The following is a 21,169-nucleotide window of genomic DNA, read 5'->3' as shown; positions in this document are numbered from 1 at the left end:
GCACTAGAATCCCCACAATATTTTATTTTCGAATCCACTTAATATTTTCAAATATACTCGTATATCAATCCGATGAGATGGGGGTGGCTAGAGAACTTCAGAGAAGAAATGTGAAAAAAAATTCGTCAGATAATTTGAATGTTTCAAGATTTTCACTAGAATATTTGAGATTTCTCCAGTTATATCTCATGCACTCCCGTTTTTTTATTTCATTGACGTGGACTCCCTGCAGGTCGGAACCGACCCCTGGGGTTGGATATAAACCACTTTGAGAATATATTTATTTATTAATTTTGTGTTTAATTCGGAGAACTTGTCACGAAGCAGATATTTCAAACGCATTTTAAAAACCCAGCGAAACTAAATTTAACGTAGATCCTGGAAACACAAAGCGACGCGCATTCTATTGTTTTTTTTTTTCACCGGTTTTTGTGACCGGTGGCGATCGCCATTCCAACTCTAGCCTTGGTCTCAACAACACGTGAGGTTTGCAACTCCAAAACCAGTCTCGGACGCTGAGCGCCGGACCCTGGTCCCGCAACATAACCAAAGTCTAGCACGCGCCCGTTTTGCGCGTGTAGACGATCACAACCTTGGTTACAACTCCACAATGACTGGGAGTAACACCTCACTGGCCTCGCAACTCCTGCATCCCCCGGGACAACTCATGTAAGCGTATACCAAATCTTTGCCCCATTATGTGCCTTCTTTTAATGTCTGTTAAACACGTCTGCCAGACGAAGAATTTGACGCCCATATAGGCGCCCCGTTCGTAACAAACTCCATTTAATTTTTTGTTTTAGTTTTTTTTTTTAAATTTAACTAAAAACAAATAATTATTAAGTTCTGGAAGTATTTTTTGGTTTTTGTTATTGTTACAGCTGTTTCAGCTTTCAATGCCATTTTCAAACTGACAGTTTCAGACAGTTTGAAAATGGCCTTCAAAGCCGAAACAGCTGTAATAATAACAAAAACCAAAAAAATTTTGCAGAACTTAATAATTATATTATTAAATTTCACTTTGAGAATTACTGATTTGGAAGAATCGAATTCATTTGACGTCAATGAAATCAGCAGTTTTCCTTCCTATAAACTAAAGATATCAATTTCCATAAATTTCTGTTGATCGTCAAAATTCTAATTTCAAAGTAAAATTTCGCATTTTATGTAAAAACAAACCCGATTCTAGGGGAAAAAACACTGTTAAAAACCACCATCATGGTCAATTATGTAAACAAAGACGTCTTGAAAGAAGAAAGGAAAACAGATTGGAATTGAGATTTTTTAGATACAATTCATATCTGCTATTTCTTACCCAAGACTAATATTTATCGATACATGTTGTAAAAATGATAAAAAAAATTATCAAAATTAAATATAAAAAAACTATTCTAACCATAATCCACATTCTTTGAAGGGCTGGATCCCCAGGTCCCGCGTTATAAGGCTCACCCACTGAAGTACACAAAGATATGGGCAGCATCACAAGACCAAAACCCAGTAGCAGACCTAGCACAATACCAGATTTTCTCACCAGACCTAGTAGTGGAATCTGAAAAATAGATGACCAGACATAAAATCTAACAACAGGATAAAAATTAGATTAAGTATTCAAATTGATTAAAATAATTAGTTAGCTTTGGAACCAAGGCACAGGCAGTCTAGATTTGTGTAAAATCTCCGCACTCAAAAGGGACCATCCTAAACCAGTAGTACGACTTACCGAATGGCATCTTTGATCGAAAAAGTAAAGTTCTCCAAAGATTAAATAATCGACAAAAAAGAAAGCCGACAAAACTGAAGACATTTGAGGGAGGCTTACGTCCAGATACGTAAGAATAATTGTGAAGTGTTTAACATGTTTATAGACTTATCTGTCATGAGAGGGGCACTATTACGGCCAAAATTCGTTGACTTCAACCAAAAGCTGTTCCATGATAACTCAACACAGTAACAATTCAACACACTTTTAAAAAGTGATATAAAGTCATTAGAAACGATGAAAAAATAAATTTAAACCTTACCTAACCTAAGCTAACCTAACCTACTTAACCCAATTAATAAAGATTTTATTTTTCGGAATAACTTTATTAAGTAAAACCTCAAATTGTAATATTTAATTATTGAAGACAATGTAAGCGATGTGTCCCGGCAAGACAAGGGTCCTGGGTGCGTGTCCTAGATGTGACCGTATCCTTTTCTGATTTTTCTGTTTCAGATTTTCGTTTAGAAATCGCTAATATTGTCTTCAATAATTAAATAAAGTTTTTGTTTCATCACTTTCCATGACTTTATATAACTTTTAAAAAACCATAGGTACGTACTTGTAACACTACACTTGTCGTGTTTATACAAATTATAAATGTTTTCAGACTCTTCAACCCCTATTTGAAAAAAAAAAATCCATTAGGTAAAAAACATTACATAATTGGTCGTCAAAAATATTAATAATCGTATTACTCACTGCAAAGTACAGCATGTACAAAATGAGTCCTGAAGTAATAAGTGCGATGGTCAAGTCAGCATTGCTGGTTCCAGATCGGCCCATTGTGGGTAGGAAAATAACGTAGGCCAGCAGGCACACGTACATCTGGAAGATCAGGGGCGGGATGTGGATAGCCAGGTATACCCAGACCCACGAGTGCACTAGGAATAAAACCAAGATCAATTATAGACACTTTCACACCCTGTAATCACATTTCGTGACTTTCAAAAAGAAGATCAACGCCATTTCGACTCGGTAAAAAAACTACTATAATATTCAAATTATTAGAACATTTGCTGCTTACCTGTGCGATAAAGTGGAGTCAGGTGTATCAAAATATTGGCCAAAGCAGAAAACAGAACTGGAAACATTACCAAGGCAGCTGATCTGATTCCCATACAAGTCAGGATTATAAGAATAATAGCCCAGGGTATTTGAGCAGCCACCAGATTTAGTTGGCAAGTCATTGATAGAGACATGGAACGCTGAAATAGGAATTAGATAATTGTGTGGAAAATACTTGGTAAGTAAAGTTTTAAAAACGCTAATTAATAATGAAACATGAAAAATTCTCTGACCAGGCTAATTTTGCAACAAATCTAGTCATAATGTTTGTAACCTGCAAAGTTAATAAAAAACTACACTTTATATTGAAGACGAAATGTGAACAACACAGAGGGGCAAAAATTGATTGACCGCGTGGGTTAAGATTGGAGCAGGATTGAGAACTGGAAAAGAATGGAGAGTAGGTTAAGATTTATTAAATATACTAAGTCAAACTCCAAAATTATCTGCATTTCAGTGACTGTTCAGAGGACTGGAAAACAATGGATAGGAATCTGAATCTCGTGGAGAAGCCAAAGTAGTGGTAGGAGCCAAATCAACCCTGATAAATCTCCATTTACGAAGGACAAGAAGACAGGCGATATAATTTATTTTTCTTACCTTCTTACTTCTCCACCAATCAACAACCATCGGCACAAATGCGCATCCGGCTAGGCAAGGGCACCAAAACAGCGGGAAGATGATCCAGACGTTGGAGAACCACGGCATTGCCAGAGTTGCCACCCCGTCGATGAAGACTCCCATTATGACGGTGATTGTTACACCCACCAACATTCCCCCAATGTTTGCGCAAAGGGCGAAGCCTAACTCAATCCACGGGAACCCTTAACGAGAGAATATGGAAAAGCTTTGTTACAACAATGTAAGATGACTGTATTGTAATTTTAGAAGAAGAAAAAAAACATTTGAATACCGCATGCAAGATTCCTATCTGCCTGGGTAACTATTGCACCCCTAAGTTAATTATTTTGTTAGACCAAATGATGACTGAGAAAGGATATAGGAAACAGGAAGTTTGAGAAGTTATTGGTTTTTTGTTTAACACTTACAGACGCCTTGTTCGAATTCATTCTCTGTCTGGTTTGATATCAAGTCACGCTCCATTGGATCTTGAGTGCTTTTTTTACAACACTTGAACACCTTATTCCAGAGCTTTCCCATTATTCCCATAGATTGTGGAAGCCATTTCCCTGAAAACAAAAAAAAAATTATCCAAAAGATTTTTTTAGTTCCCACCCATCACTTCATGTCATTCACATATTACTTCGCAGTGCAAACGTCCCACTTGTAGATTTCCCTGTGGCCTCATTCTTCAAATGTTAGAGGAGAATTGGTTGAGGTCTTAATGGGGTGCAAAGATACTCAGCCGATCGTCGGCATTGAAGGTCGAAAGATTTAGCACAGATGTACCTTCGGGAAACTGGTGGAGTGGACATCATTGAACGATATTATTATTACACAATCACAATATTTCAGATTCCTTAAGACCCCGTAGTAATCGTTCAAAGATGGTTTGAAAGGGTGATACGTAAATACGAATGTTAGAGGGAGCGCGCTAATATTAAAAACACGATAATAATTTAACGAAAATGCTTAAAATATTTAATAAAACATGCCTCGTTTGAAATAGAGCAAAAATTTCCTGACAAGTTGCATTTAAAGATACACTGTGATTTTATCATGCCTATAACTTATTAAATAACAGAAAAAAGGGTTTTTAATAATTTTCTGAGCTAACTGAATCTATCTATAGAGAGAATTTCATGTTATTAAGGTTTCGGCAAAACAAATGTTTGGATATTATCTTAAAAATAACTTTTTTTTTGAACCTTGAAAGCTTAAAAAGTTAACGAGAAACTTGTTATGTAAGTTGGGTATGCGGAAGCTTAAGTCCCCTTTTTGCATCATATTTGCATAACGACTGTGATTCACACGATATCGTTTAGTGAGGCCCACGTCTTCTGAGGGAGTGAAAACGTTTGTAGTTTAATTATATGGTTTACAATAAGCTACTTATTTCTCCGAAGTCTGCCACTGATTTTGCCATAATTCCTTAGGAGAATATCTTGAGTAAAACGAACTTGCGCATCCAGTCCAAATGGTTTACTGGATGTGAATAGGTTATTCCTCACACCCAAAAAATACATTCCCCTGCTGCATATTTTTGTAAGTAAAATTATTTTTATTAATGATCATTTATTATTGACAAAGAATTCATGTGGGGAGTTGATCTGAATTAAATTAAGTTTTACTTACACCTCGCAACTCGTCCAATGAAGATGACTACACTTATTACAGATATTAAAAATACGATAACGTTAATGGCTATTCCAGCGCCCTCTGAATACCTCACCATGAACCATCCTAAGTAGTCGAAGTACACCGGCTTTCCTTCTGCGTGGTCCTAAAAAAAAACATGTCATATTTTAGTTTGAGTTTACATTGTATTAACATATTCTTTACCTTGTTTTAATGATGTATTAACTTTGTATTAACATAGTATTAACATTGTATTAACATTGTATAAACATTGTATTAACATTGTATTAACATTGTATTAACATTGTATTAACATTGTATTAACATTGCATTAACATAGTAAACATTGTATTAACATTGATTTACACTGTATTAACACTGTATTAACATTGTATTAACATTGTATTAAAATTGTATTAACATTGTATGAACATTGTATCAATACTGTATTAATATTGTATTACACTTCTATTAACATTGACAATGGCTTCATAATGTGACTCACCTTAATATTATCTAATTCTGGTGCATTTCCTAGAACCCTCAACAAGGCTAAGGTATTATCTCCCATATGCTGATGACTGCCCATCGGTACATACACTTCCTTGTCAAATCGCGAGTGGTACAAATATCCATTACGGATGAAAGCAATATCTAAACCTGAAAGTAAATAGAAAAAAACACCGAGATAAACCACGCTTCCTTCTTTTCAGATACTAATCCTACAGTGCCATCATAATAACATAATAATACGTACTATACTTTTAGATACTTTTGACTAGTTCAACTTTTTTTAACACCTCCAATAAACTCAACATCTTAAGTATTTTCTTTGGAATTATTTATTTTTTCGTTTCGTTGCAGATCGGTCGGTAGAACGCGACCCACAGGGGTCCGTCACGAAGACATGAAAAATGCAAACTCATTTAATATTCTTACGAATCTTCTTCATAACGTACCGTACACTAAGGCATTATTTTATATTAAACTAACTTTCTGTTCCTTTAAGTGGATGGAACCCATAACGAACTTCATATCGAACTTATTTTATTGATTTCGGATTTTTTTCATTAGTTCCACACAAGACCCCAGAAAAAATTCTCAGAAACCATATCATCTTTGGGGATGATGTGTCGAAGATAAGAAGTTCTTGGAAGGAAAAAGTCAGATGGTCAGGTCAGTGGGAGGAGTTAATTCATCCCTCCCACTGCGGTGCAATACGACGGGTTAATTGAGTGCTGCTGGAGAGGTAAAAACATCCCTCAACAAGTCTTTAGAAATCATCACATTAGGTGGGCAGACGTATCTACGTAAGACCTAGACAAACTTCACGTCATTAAATGGCATAAATACATTTAAATTCCCGGGGCGGCGGTACCCGTACCCGCCTTTGAATTAGAACAAGAAAAAACAAACAAAAATTAAGATATTTTTTTTACCAGGCATGTTTCCGAAGTCTTTGAAAATAGCGTAGTCTGTCACTGAAGGAATCACTCCAGTCTGAAAGAGCTCTTCGCCAAGAATCAGTCCATGTGGATGAGGTACGCTGCTGGCATAGTACTAAAATGTAACAAAATTATTAAAATTTCTTACACAAATCTTTAAAACAAGAAAAAGTAAAGAACAAGGGGAGTTATTTTTAATAACATAAGGGTGACTTGCAAGTAGTTTTAAAATATGTAGGAAATACCCGAGAAAGATACAACACTCTCAAGTAAATCAAATTAAGTTACAAAGAAAAACATAAAGACGAAGATGAATTCGTTGTCAAACAACCAAATTTCGATATGCAGAGGACAGATGATGTTCGAGGGGAAAAATAATATTTATATCATCACCATTATTCCCCACGAAACTTTACGATATTATCATTTGACAAACCAAGGAAGTAATTTAACGGATGTTGATTAAGAAGACTGTAATAGAAAAAGAATAAAGGTAATTCACTCGTTCAAGCTTATTTTCTCACATTGAAGAGCCAGGCATTTTTTGGTCCTGACTGGAAGAGCATATCCCTCCCACCAGCTCCAGCGCCTTCTAGGTTAATGGCAACTCTGGCTGTTGAAGCCCATTTGTGTTTCAGGAACATATGAGAACCCTGCAATCAACATACAAATAAAATAGTATTAAATCTAATTCAAGAAGAAAATATGTATGTTTATTATGCTGACGATAACGATGATTGATTTTTGTGTACATGCAAATCGATTTGGCTTAAGATTTTATATATTTTGATTATTATTTTTTTGGTAAACTAATGTTTAAGACAAGGTTTTTTATGCATAGCACAAAGGGTGACAATTATTTTATAAGCAATAATTATTAGCCTGAAACACTCATCCACATTGAAAAATTTCGTGATAAAATATACATGACGCCAACGGGACAGTGGTCAGAGCTGTCGACCGGAAATCGAAAGGACACGGGTTCATGTCCCGTTGGCGTCATGTATCTTTTATCAGGAGATTTTTCAATGTGGATGAGTGTTTCAGGCTAATAATTATTGTTTATAAAATAATTGTTATATATTTTGGTTTATTTATGTACACAACACACAGAACATAAAAAAATTTCCAAGTTGTAAATATTAACCGTGCAATAAAGGAGTTACGACAGTATTCATATACAAAACAATAAGTGCCTATGAAAGAAAAAAATACAAAACAAGAGACAGTAAATTTTGAGGCAAGTAATATAAGAAAAAATAATAAATTTTATAAAGTTCTAGGGGCTGTCGCTAAATATATCCGGAATCTTTTCACTGCAGTCGATGTAGAATATAATAGACACATTTAGAGAAAAGATTGGAAAATAACGCGTACTAATAATTTTCATGCGTAATAATAATTACATAGCAGAACTTGCTTAAAAATAAACTGTTTTTATAAATCTAATAATAATATTATTGAATATATAAAAAAAAATATTTAAAAAAAGTTGGAAAATCGTTTAATTGGTTCCTTGAAAAGGAATATGGAATGTTTTGGGGTTTTTCAGAAGACTGATAATAATTTTAATTGTGGCCAAGGGAAAAGATGGTATATGGTTATTTATTTATAATTTTTTCAATTTGATTTTTTTTTTGTTTTCGTGAATGAATGCAAATCTTGGAAGTGTAAATTATCCCACTTTCCGACACGACATCCAGTCGAGCTAAAACTCGGCAAATAAATTTGATGTCGATGACAATCCAATTTATCAAGTTTTGGCATATTATACTCATTTTTTCTGATATTGGATGAAATTTTGGTGCATTGTTGCGCCGTTTTGAAACAACGAAAATACAAACCGTGGCGGAATGTCCAACTGTTTCTTACTATTATTACTGCATAATAAAAACAGATGTTTTAGGAAAAAAGTTTGTTTTTACGGGTTAACTTTTCAAATTAATGTTAATTTGAAGCGGTTTACGAACTTATTTGCTTCCTTTATTAACATTTAAAGCTTTTGTCATCTTTTGGTTATGGGTTTATACCAAATCTGTCCAATTTTCGATTCTTGGCGATTGCCCTACATTCATAACCAGAAGTTTTTTCTTGGTTGTATTCTGAAGCATTGATTAAATTGTGTTTACCTGCAGAGTTGTTTCTTCAGCACCATTGAAAAGGAATATGATGTTGTGCTTCAGACGAACTTCAGATTGTGTCAGGACTCTTATTAACTCCAGCATCACAGCGCAAGAAATTGCATCATCTGTTGCACCTACAAGAATAAAAAGCATCATATAAAATGTATTATTATTAGTATTCAATTAAACAATATCCCTTTGTTTAAATCCCAATATTTTTATATTAACGCCAACCGGTTTCGGAACACTTTCTTTGTTATTTTGTTTGTTTTTGTTAACAAACAACTTACATCCCCATATTAGATATGTTTCCATTCAATGTCGGATTTATTTCCTCCCCTCACTCTAACTAATCCCTAGTCACGCCTCCACCCCACTTTACACCTTATATACGTTAACATATTCTTTTTTTCTCTAAGCGTTTATTAATGATATATAGTGGCTTAAACAAAGTAATATTGTTTCATTTAATTATAATGGACAGCCACAAATTTATAGCTACGTTCAATAGAATTTATTGTAAGTCCAGAGGTCAAGAACTTAACAATTTTCTAACAAGTTTATCAACTAAATTATATAAGTACTTTTTCGTCAATATTCAACAAAACGGGTAATTTCTTTCAATCACGATGTTGGTCGACCAAATACAGATGAGAACGGCTGATTATTACATACTAAACAATCCTACTTATTATTTGGTATTAAAAATAAATTTACATAAAACTTCTTCATAGTTTTGTTATATCCAGCTTTAAGGAATAAATTCTCCCCAAATGTCTCAATGATATGCTTATACTTCAGCTCATATTCGATTCAAGTGATTTTCTTAGTGACCTCATTATATTTTCTTCGGATAACCTCTGTTTCTTTTTTCTAACGACGTAAGTTAAAATTTGACATGGAAATTCATGATCAAATCATTTTAAAAATTGTTGTTGTATCCGATTTTTATTTTATGGAAGCGTTTTAACCAATATTAATGTTAAAAAAATACATACCATCACTCGTAGGAAGGGAATCGTAATGACAGTTCAGCAAAATGCCATTGATTTGAGCTGATCCCTCTATTATAGCTATAACATTCTGGATTCCATCATAAACATTTGTAAACTGGGGACTGTATTCCAACGTGTAGGCACCGCTCCCTTTTTGAATCTGACAAACAAATTGGTGACATTATTACAACCAGTGCCCACTGTTATGTAGCGAAAACCCAGCGACCAACTATTGCTTTAATGTGCTTACTCTTTGCTCGCATTCGCTGGGCAACATTATTTTTACATAAAACAATAAATATTTATGTTTTTCAGTCTGAAAGCTTTATAAATCAGATCCATGAGGCTTATGTGTATAAAACTATGAAACTAGAAATTTGGATATTTGCAAAGAATACAAAGTTAATCGATTAGATGGTTTGGGCATATAGAGCAAATGAACGAAGAAAGGAGTGTTATGAGGATGTACGACGCAAATTTGAATGGTGATAGAAGTCTGGGACGCTCACGGAAAACACGACACGATCAAGTCGAGTCGAGTCGGGGCATGCCAAGAATCAGAATAACAGAAAAGTATGAAAAGTGTATTAGAAGATATATGAATGTGATTAAAGGTGAGTATGTGCCAATATCGAGTTGTTTGGCGGTAAGTTCTATCGGCCTAACTCTGCAGTGAAACGGCGTGATGGTAAGTTTTTTTCGTTTTTTTATTATAATTAATAAGTGGTGGATAATTTACTTCAGTGTCATTCTATTAAATCACCACCAATTAGAATCAAAGCGTTGCTTAAAATGGCATAAGCCATATTCAGCCTCCCTCTTCTCTTTAGCCTCAAAACATAGGCATATATTTGTGTGTACATATATATGTATGTGTATGTGTCTATATATATAAATATGAATGTGTGTATACGTGTATTTACGCGCTTATGCATGCATGCACATGTTATCTACTTCGTGTATTTTATTTCAATATATTATTGGTATAGAATTTGGTTAGAAAGCCTTTGAAAAGTCCTTCAAAATTATGATTTTCTCAAATTATTATCTAATACTCGAAGGCATGCTACATATTTGAAATATTTCAAATCAAAATTTTATCTAATTAGCAAAGGTTTAAAAATAGGCAGATTACTTCGTTTGATTTTGAATGGAATGTTTCATAATCGTGGGATTATATTTAATCAAACATCAATTTGTATGAGTAATATTGTACGAATTGGTGTTCATTGTCAATACCAAAAATATCTGCTTTTTTATGATTTAATATATATAAGTGGGTGCAGGATATAATTTTTTTTATTTTTTTATAGTGAATACCTCACAAGAGTCCCAACTGCTCCCGTCTGGAGCCAGTGAGACTATGGCATCCCCAATTGGGGGATGTTGTGAGGCTGAAGGTAAGTGGGGAAGGGAAAGAGGAAGGTGGGGAAGTACCTGGCTATTCAGATCTAGTCACTAAACACGGATAAAGCCATTTGGAGCAACGTTTCAATTCTGAATGGTGGTCTTACACCAGGGCGATACTGGTAGTATCTTCCACTCTGGAACGTGCCGCAAATATACTATATATTATTTTAATTAATTAATTGTGAAATAACACAAATTAATCAAATAAAATTTATTTGCGCACGCCGGGTTCGACCCCGCGACCTTCGGAATGGCAGTCCAATGCGTTACCACTGGACTATGGCGGCCGTCAAATAATAATATGATATGAGTACATAAAAAATATATTTACATTACAAAATATATTTATGTTCGCAATCTCACCAATGAAGAAACTGGTTCTTGTGCTTGGTGAGAGAGTTACACTAATTATAAGAAAAATACAATATCATTGCGCTATGAGTAAATATATATAAGATAGGAACAATATATAAAGAGACAAAATCTAAATACAGTGGAGATGAGTATAGACTGATAATAAATATCAATGAAGGGAAAAACACGCAATTATTTAGTTAATTATTTCTGAAAGAGTAACTTCAGTTTTAGTTTAAGTATGTTAATATCCTTTAATTTCTTTATTTCAATCGGAAGGTTGTTGAAATACTTTATTCCTAAATATTTATAGTTATTTTGCATTTGTTTGGTATTACATTTAGGAATTTTGATATTGTATTGATATCTTTTAGATAAGTGGGTTTCAAATTTTTTAATTATATTATCTTTATAAATTTGGATAATTGCATTTTTCTTGAATATATCTTCTACTCGGGGCACCCCGAAATCTGAAAATAGGGTTTCTGTTGGATACGTGGACGGTTTCTTGAGGATTACTCTGAGGATTAGCTTCTGTACCACTTTGATCGGGGTTAGGTTTTAGATGCTTTATATAAATTGAAGGTTTTCTTATCGCTTGATTCACATACAAATAAAAAATTAATTACTCAAAAAAATATATAAATGATAACTACTAAAAAATTTTTTTTCAATAGAAATGTATGAATACGTAAAGGAAACAGCTTTAAAAAAATACAGTATTATGGCTAAGATTATATGTGACAGTTTCACTTGATTAACTTTTTTGCTTTCTTGCAAAATAAATAAAACTAGTTTATTGCTTGACATCGAACGTTTCTTGACTCCGTTCGTCAAGCGATTTTAATGCCCATTACCTACAATATAAAGTATACCAAAAATATACACAATTTTGGCTTGTAGCTTCCTCTGAAGTGACATTGTAAAAATTAAATGTAAGTATTGTAATTACAGAAAAATCACGCATTCTTTCTTCCATATTCTCGTAAACGTACCTTAAAAATTATAGTATTATTATATTTACAAGTACATACATCGATTTATGAATGCCGAAATCATATATTTCGTACTTTTTTCAGAAAATTATCAAAAAATATCAACAACGACTGAAAATATTATGTTCTTAAAAATTCAATACATTGAATGAACATTTCCACTTCTTATGAAAATATATTTTTTAAATATTTGATAGCACAATATAGGATTAAATGAGAATTTCTGAACAGAGGGGATGGATTTTTTTCCATGCAATAATATTTTTCCATAAAAGAATATTTATTTTTACATACTAACAATTCATTTTAACCTGAAAACTTCCTTAAAACGATAGAATTACTAAAAAGTTTATTTATCTTTTTTACTTTAAACCTACACAGGATGCCCCGAGGAAAACAAACAATTTCCCTCAGAGCCTTTGTCATCTTTGAGGGTGCTGTATGGTGGGTCTTTTTAGTAGAGAAAGTTCTGGGAAGTAAAAGGTATGAGGTAAAATAATGTTTACAATGACGCGATGCCAACTCAGCTAGTTAAATGACAATTATATACAGTGAATTTTTACGGGACTGTGCTAGTTTGTGATAAAAGTGTTATGTCATCTGCATGCCATTGAAGTTACAAGTGTATAACTAAATAATTTGAGTATCAGGTAATAACAGGACTTCAAGAATAAATATTATTTATAAAGACTTGAATAAAGATTGAATGGAAATGATAATCTGTATATTGTGGTTAAAAGTATACATAATCTTACTTCATAAAGCAGTGACTGGGAAGAATGAGCTCTTCTCTTAGCCTCTTCAAGCTCATCGGTTATGATTTGTGGTGCTATGAGCATATTCTCTGGAGTTCCCACAACTCTTGGCCCCATGCTGGTCAGACTACGTAGGGTGTTTCTGGATCTCTCACCGCTGAAAACATTGTTTTTGGTAACCTGCAACGTAAAGAAGAGAAAATATTTTTAGTTTAAGGATTAAACCGTGTTGCTGTTGTGTTTTCAGAAGATATTCCAGAAAAAATAAACTGTAGGATGCAAAGTAAAAAATCAAATTGTCTATATAGGACGAATGGGGCAGATTTCAGAAGTAATTCCTTAGTATCAAATATGATCAATTATGCTAAAAAATTAGCAAATAATATTTATCATAAGCATATGTAAAGTCTGAGACGTTCTATATTGCTCCCATACAATACTCTTAAATTATAGGAATATGCTTAAATTGTCACACAGAAGGATCGTCACTGATTTGGTATTTCTTAATATATTAATATGCATTTAATAGTCCAGAATTGCTTGCAATGATAAGCTTTGTCGAAAATTCAAAGTCAGGGTGTATTACCACGCAGAAATTCTGATATACCATCTGATATTACCACGCAGAAATTCGGATATACCATGTATATCCTCATTGCCCAGAATAATAATGAGATCTTCAATAATAATCTTCAATGTATCACTAAACAAACAAAAAATATTGTTATTAAGGCCGTTCAGTTATGTGTAATAAATACTGTATAATTTTTATTATTAACGTGTAAAAACCTCTAAAAAGGGCGTTCATAAATAAACACCTAATACACCTAAACAGGAATATTGCAACTTTTCCTGTGTTTTACCTGATTTCTACGACAGACCAGACCGGGTTGTCAGTAGGAATTTGGCAATGTTTTCTGGTTTTATAATGTAGCTCCCAAGAATCAGATCGTTTTTCTAGAAATACGTGATATTGACACTGTAGTTGAATCGATTTTTCTTAAATTATTTTCACATTCAATCAATTCCCAAAGTTGCATATATCTCCTGATGTGGCGATGTCCAGTTCATATATCATCCCGGTTAGTTCGGGGGTGTGATTGTATATATTGTGATATTCCCTTTTATATATCTTACAGGAATGAAAACATAAATGAAAATGGATTACCGCTTCTTCCAGAGTAACCACTTTAGGCAACTGATGATCAAGTAGATGGACAATATAGTAAAGCAGGCATCCTATAGCTAGCATAACCACAGGCCATCTCCAAGATATGGAGTGGACGCTGTGACGTGTCGTCCGTCTGCATTTATCTGGTTTGACCCTGTCTGTAAAGGGGATAGGCTGAAGTCCCAAGTCGATGGTATCGGACATGTCCAAGGAATGCCTCCTGCTAAGAGACATCGTATCCTGAAAATAAAATAAGATTTTTAAGGAATTCACATTCCCGGCGACTGTTTGTATTCACTTCTATGAAATAAAATAACATTATTGCAAAGCACAATTCGATTGAATTCACCCGATATGACGATAAGGTTGAAATTTCCACTAAAATCTAACCGCTTTTTGGGATTTAACCAAAAACAAAATTTTATATATCACCTACAATGAAAAAACTTAATTTACGACATTTCCAATAGATCCAAATAAGTATCTGAAAAATGTATAGTATATGTAAAATAGTATTTTTAGTAATACAGATTTTTATTTCGAGTTTTTAATATTTTCTCAAACATTCCATTCTCAAACGAAAAGTATATCCAATATATTCATGTATATTTTATTAAAACTGTATGTATATTTTTTAATTAAATCTAATATATTTTTTTAATTATATTTTTTATATTTATCCAAAACAGAGTCTAGCAAAAAAAAAAATATATATAATGGTCAGAGCACTTTTCCGACAAGCAATAGGTCCTGGGTTCAATTCCCAGATGCGACCGAATCTTTTTCTATCTTTTCAGTTTCACATTTTTCGTTTGAGAATCATTAATACTGCCTTCATTGATCAAATATTACGATTTGAAGATTGACTCATCAAGTTGTTCCAGTATACAAATATTGCATATACTAAAAATATATCTTTTGGTTAACAGGGATAATTGAAAAATTCAAAGTAGATCGAATATAAGATGTTGAGCGTTTAGTCTTTCACCATCATTGTTTAAGAAACATTTGCTGCATATTAAGACGAGACCATATCCTAAAATAAATTCAGATACTTAAGGACGTAAGTGAAGAAGAGATACACAAAAATATGCGACGCGGGGCTCATCTGTATTGGAGAGACTTACAGTTGAATTTGCCCTATAAAAAAATATGAGAATCATAACGACATAAGTGATGAAGTCGTGTAAAAACTATTTTCGACGAGAGGCCCGCAGTAATGGACGGACCGACGGTTGAATTTGCCCTGGCAGGCTTAGAAAAATTATCTTTCCTTGGGGTTTATTTTAATTAGTTCTGATGAACGTATCAATAATGTTTCTAATTCAAAAAATTAAATCTTATGATTGCCGCTAATTTTATAGTTGTAAACCGTTTTATATAATATATTTTAATGGTAAGATACTGTTTTATTAAACTTAAATATAAATTAATTGCATCCTTGGGGATCGCTCTCAAAAAATATGTACAATCGTTACAAATTCGTAGGAATTAATTAAATTGTGAGCATCGTGCGAACCTCCGTTATTAAAATCTTTTGTCGCCAAGGTGGTATTAGGAAGAATTCGAATATTGGCTGATTATTCGTAACCTGCAAATATTTGCCACTTATTGATATTTTATATCAAATTTGTTATTTTGACCAAAATACACTAAGGACGGGTTGTTTCGGAGAATTTGAACAATTCATCAAATTTCAACGTTCATTTTCGGGTTCTGTGAAAGTCATATTCAAGTTTTGTTATTATATCATTGTAGGCTAGTTGCTTGACAAAACTGAAATAAAATCAGAACTTGAAAAATTTTTTCACAGAACTTGAAAATGAACGTTGAAATTTGATGAATTGTTCAAATTCTCCGAAACAACCCGTCCTTAGACTATATCTACTAACAACCTTTTATGTTATATTTTTGTAGGAGAGTTAAAAATCTCACTCGATTAAAGCTGAATTACTAGTTAATCCATTTTTGTTTCAACACACTGTGTTTTTAGTTCACAAAATACAACACGTTTGTTAGATTTTTTTATTTGTATTCATTAAATTGTAAACAAACTTCACTATTTATCAACCACTCAAAACGCAAAACGCACAAAAAATTGTGAACTTGTGCCCAAATATACAAAATAAATGCTGGCAATTTTTATCACTTGTAAGGTGGGGTTATCTTGGTCGATATGAAATCAAGCGTTACTGTTAATTTATTATTGAAAGCAATTAACAAATGAGATTTTAATTAACTTATAGGTAATATTAAAATTAACCTATAGGTAATTCAGTTTATATGAACATAAAATAGATTCGATCTACGACAAGAGCTATTAGCTATTTAGTTTTGAACCCAGGGGTCACGGTTCAGACGGGTAATTTTTCTCAAACTGAATAGGTACCTATTGTTAAAAAGATTATATATATTGCATTACATCAAGGCGCATAGTGACGCCATAGATTTAACAAGCGTTATTTTGTTGCGAGTACCTACACGAGACACTCGACTGAATGCCCTGTATATTGTTCCAAAATCTGCTAAAAATTATTTCGTAAACTCGCCTATTCAAAGATTAAACAGACTTGGTAATAAGCTTTGATTATATAAATGTCTAGATAGAGTGTCGCACTGTTATTCCGACAGAAAGAACAGGCCAGATTTGAAATACTTGTGTGCGTGTCACGCACACAAGTATACGCAACTTATATCGTTGACGTAAGCGTCACTGTAGGCGTATTGAGTGATACCAGCTCCCTAGTATTTCCCAAAAAAGTTGGGAAAAAATATGTTTCGATTTTGCGGGACCTATAATTCGTTTAATTTTGAATTCATTTAAGTAAGATAGTTTTCTTCATAAATATAATGATATAAATGAAATGAAAATCATTGTTAAAAGAGATTTACTTTTATTTGATTATTTTTAACAAATAAACAAGAAATACGGAAAATAAGAAAGATACATTCCTAGACGCTGCCAAATGACCGGCAGGTATCGCTGTGTCTAAATTTAAATTTTTATCATCATCAATTAAAGAAGGTGGCCCACAACCAGGTAAATCTATACCTACCTAAAAAGTAGTATGTGGATACCTTATCAACTTAAATACATAAATATGATTGACCAAATTCAAAAAAAATTCCTAAGGTACGTTTACATGTGATCATACGGAATATATCCGAAATTCATGCATCACGTGGAAATGCTAAAGGAAACAAATTATCAAAGCCTGGAGACCATGCGTAATGCCGGACTCATGGTATTTGAATTAAAGTTATTAAAACATCTTATCGATTGTCCATATCTCCTGTCATGCTGTGGCTTATTCGCTCCTGATAAAATTGTCGAACTCGTAGCCACGCCCTATTCTGCATACCGCACAGATGTCATGGCTCAACATAGCATGACAAGAGGTATGACATTGCTTAATGCCCTACCAGCATGAATCATTTAAATTTACTGAATTTAAAGTTCATGTTCTTTATAAATAGAACGGCGTCATTTGCGCCTTGCAATTTTTACCTTATGTGGGTATTTTAATTTGAAGAACAGGCAACCTTGTAAACAATGCGTCAAAATATGGCGTTGTAAAGACGATGGTAAGACTAAATTACACTATTAAAACTGAATTGTTTCTTTAACTAAGTGGTTATTATATGGTTTGAAAAGGTAATTTACCTATGATAAGTAACATTTTTAGTTATTTTCAATCGTCCTTTGTAATTTCTGCACACTGTTATAGCGCAAATCGTCATTTTCAAATGTCACACAACACGTGTTTACCGCACAGCGATAGTTTCGCAACTGAGCGGACTGAACGAGCTTATCAGCCAACAGTTGGCTTTTCGTTGCTTTGGCGTTTCGTCGCTTGAACGCTCAATCTAGACATTTATATAATCAAAAGTAATAAGTATAGTTCAATCGATGTTTCAATCATCGTCAAAATTTAAACTCAGTTTAATGGAATGTTTACATTAGATATAAATGTTTTTCTATTAGACCTTTTGTCGATGCTCATTCTAATCTTGCGTAATAGAGATTTTTAATTAAAGTTACATATTTTATAGGCTAATGTGAACAAAAATTTCATACTTTTTTATTCAATGGATTTGGAGGATATTGGCAAATCATCTATTTTTATTTCACTTACTTATTTTACATGTTACCTACATTTCGTAAACTCTTTTGTTTTATGTTACCTATATTTTGCTAACCTATACATTGTTAAATCTTATATTTTATGTAATCTCTATATTCCTTTATATTATGTAAACATTAATTTTTTTTGCATTAAAAAAAATGTATTGTGTGTAAAAGCCCTTTGGGCATTTAAATTAATTAAATAAATAACACACTAGCCATATTTATAACTTTCTCAGGGATCGCTAGTTCAGGCCACCTCTCAAGGAACCATCAAAATGAAAACACTTTATAGAGTTATACTGATAAACCATTTATTTGGCAACAAAGTTGTGGACATTATTACGAAATTATCTTCAATTTATTGCATGTAACAATTGCCGCTATGTGTGGGTGATCACCCACCCAGCGGACTGAGGTCCTGACTCCCATAACTGAAGTCCACGGCTCTCGGAACTGAAGTGTCTGGTTCCCGCAATTGAAAATCCCCTCTCCTGCTCTGTTTCTGCCTTTTCCCCCTGTTTCATCTCTCTCCCTCTTATTTCCCCCCTGTCCGTAGTTAATCATTCCTTATATGGGCATGATATTTGCGTTAGCGCTTACTGATGTTTATCGTCGATCACCATATAAGGAGACATAATAAGGTGATACTTCGAGTCCAGGTGACCAAAACATTTTTTACACTATATTGCTGCGTGATCAATGTGGTGTTGTGTCCTTAATGATTTGTAGTCGTGGAGATGCTTGATGAACGGAGGATATGGGCAACTCATAACACTACCTATAAGTTTATTGATTTTAATTCTTTCCCGATTGGAAAATGATCTCACTATTGTTTTGGTAAGAAAACATGATTATTAATTATATTTAATGAAATAAACAGATTCAGTTTTAGGGCCGATAAATTGGCGTTTATTGATAAATTTTTTTAACCATTTCATATACATATAACAATATCAATAGAATCTACGATAATTTGCCTAATTCGGTGCAAACTGTTATGAGGTAATTAAAAATACATTTCATAAATTTATTACATTTTTTGGTTTCATTTTAACGATCTTCCTTATTGCTACCCTAATTTGGGTCGTATTGTAGCAAGTAGTAGTTCAACAGAATTATTTTAAAGCCTCTCTGTTTCCTCCTTCCCTCTTCAAGACCCAGATTCACGCCTTCCACTGTACAAAAAGACTCTCCACACAACATCCCCAAAGATGACTAGACCCTGAGGGATTTCTTTTCAGGGCTTCATGTGTGGAGATAATATAAATAAAGGTGTATCAAATATATTTTGGTAAGAACTTTGCAATCGTTCTGAAGATGGCAGCCTATAAAAATCTGAAGAAAACGATTCTTATTATTAAATTTAATTACTAGAGGAAAGCCATTTGCAACAGTTATTTTATTTTATTTACGGGGTCTTATTCTGTTTTTGATATTTTCATTTTATATCATCATTATCAGTGATTAAATGTTTCATTGAAGTTTGAAATTCAATTATTTAATTATATTTATTTACTGGTTTGGGAAGACCTTCTTTAATTTATTAAGATTAACTTATTGAATCGAATTAACATATAAACCTCATTGTGATCAATCATTGAAAAAGATACTAACAAATCAGGTGGCAATAATTGGTAGAGACGCCAGATCCGGTAGAACGAGAGGATCTTGGTTCGAGATCCCGTCGCGATCGGTAGGTACCTTTTTTTATTCCATTTCTTTATCATCTTCATTTTCTTTGTCTCCTCCCCCGCTTTCATCAGTATCACGTATTCAGTTATAATTTATTAGAATAATGACAGTAAAATTAGTTTTTCGATATTTCCAAAAATGACGAAGTTATGAGATTTTAAAGTGAACTTTGGTAAAACGTATGTAACGGTGACTCGTGACGTCAAACGAGACAGGATTCGAGGACTGTGAAGTCACAAGTTTTTTGGTCGTCTTCATGCGTATATCTTCAGTAATATTCAGTATTTTAAAAAATTTCAAAAATTGGTTGAAAAAATGTTATTTCGATGTCAGAGACGACCTCCTTGTGTCATTGAGTTGACCATTTTACAGAATAGTTTTTTGAAATCACAGATAACAAACGTAATCTTTTAAGCGCGGTTCGATAACGAATTTCAGCTAATATATTATGACATTTTGCTAAAAGCCGATAAATGAATTGAGTGATGATGCATGTCATAGCTTCGACTGCGAACAACAAAATAAAATCGATTTTTGTGAATTTGTTGATTTAAGATAAGACATTCTAGATAAAAAATATCTATAAATTGCCTAATCTTTTTGATTATCCAGGAATGAGTAAATCCACAATAATCTTTTTATGTGACACCGCATCAGAGCAAGTGGACATATGGAATTCCCACAATGAGGTTTAAATAAATTGGGGAAGAGCAAAAGATGTTAAAGAGAATTACCTTTTATTTTTGAAGTGAAACCCTCTAAAAGTCATAACTCTAACTGCTCCCAACTGTCAGGAGCCAGTGAGACTATGGCATCCTAAATTGGATTGTTATGCGGAAGTTAGTGGGGAGGGGAATAAGATGAAGGAGAGGAAGGTGAGGAAGTTCCTGGGTATTTAAATCTAATCGCTAAACATTTTTTATGTAAGTACCGCACAAGAGTCCCACCAAATGTCTCCATCTGTCTGTCCATCTGCTATTTTTAACTATGGCATCCCAAATTAGGTTTTGT

At 33.3% G+C, this 21,169-nt stretch overlaps 1 protein-coding gene across 2 annotated transcripts in view; it reads right to left on the bottom strand.

The window, feature by feature from the left end:
- The window catches only part of LOC149411931 (endoplasmic reticulum metallopeptidase 1-like), a 33,972-nt gene extending 17,556 nt beyond the window's left edge, over nt 1-16,416 (bottom strand). Inside the window, exons 1-14 of one of the 2 annotated variants that reach the window (XM_089646434.1) lie at nt 16,273-16,416; nt 14,335-14,577; nt 13,167-13,346; nt 9,656-9,812; nt 8,664-8,791; nt 7,059-7,187; nt 6,529-6,649; nt 5,595-5,749; nt 5,087-5,234; nt 3,880-4,020; nt 3,431-3,654; nt 2,790-2,970; nt 2,465-2,646; nt 1,397-1,552 (exon numbers count right to left, since the gene is read on the bottom strand). In XM_089646434.1, the coding sequence (XP_089502560.1) occupies nt 1,397-1,552; nt 2,465-2,646; nt 2,790-2,970; nt 3,431-3,654; nt 3,880-4,020; nt 5,087-5,234; nt 5,595-5,749; nt 6,529-6,649; nt 7,059-7,187; nt 8,664-8,791; nt 9,656-9,812; nt 13,167-13,346; nt 14,335-14,571 (2,139 nt within the window). In that variant the 5' untranslated portion in view covers nt 14,572-14,577; nt 16,273-16,416. The remainder of the gene's footprint in view (nt 1-1,396; nt 1,553-2,464; nt 2,647-2,789; nt 2,971-3,430; nt 3,655-3,879; nt 4,021-5,086; nt 5,235-5,594; nt 5,750-6,528; nt 6,650-7,058; nt 7,188-8,663; nt 8,792-9,655; nt 9,813-13,166; nt 13,347-14,334; nt 14,578-16,272) is intronic. The other variant, XM_089646435.1, reaches the window with a different exon arrangement.
- Between the last annotated feature and the right edge of the window lie 4,753 nt (nt 16,417-21,169).

The sequence above is a fragment of the Hesperophylax consimilis genome, chromosome 24 (assembly GCF_061612785.1).
Source record: "Hesperophylax consimilis isolate HC1 chromosome 24, BYU_Hcon_1.0, whole genome shotgun sequence".
Taxonomy (NCBI): Eukaryota; Metazoa; Arthropoda; class Insecta; order Trichoptera; family Limnephilidae; genus Hesperophylax; species Hesperophylax consimilis.
This window is presented reverse-complemented; position numbering and strand designations above follow the sequence as displayed.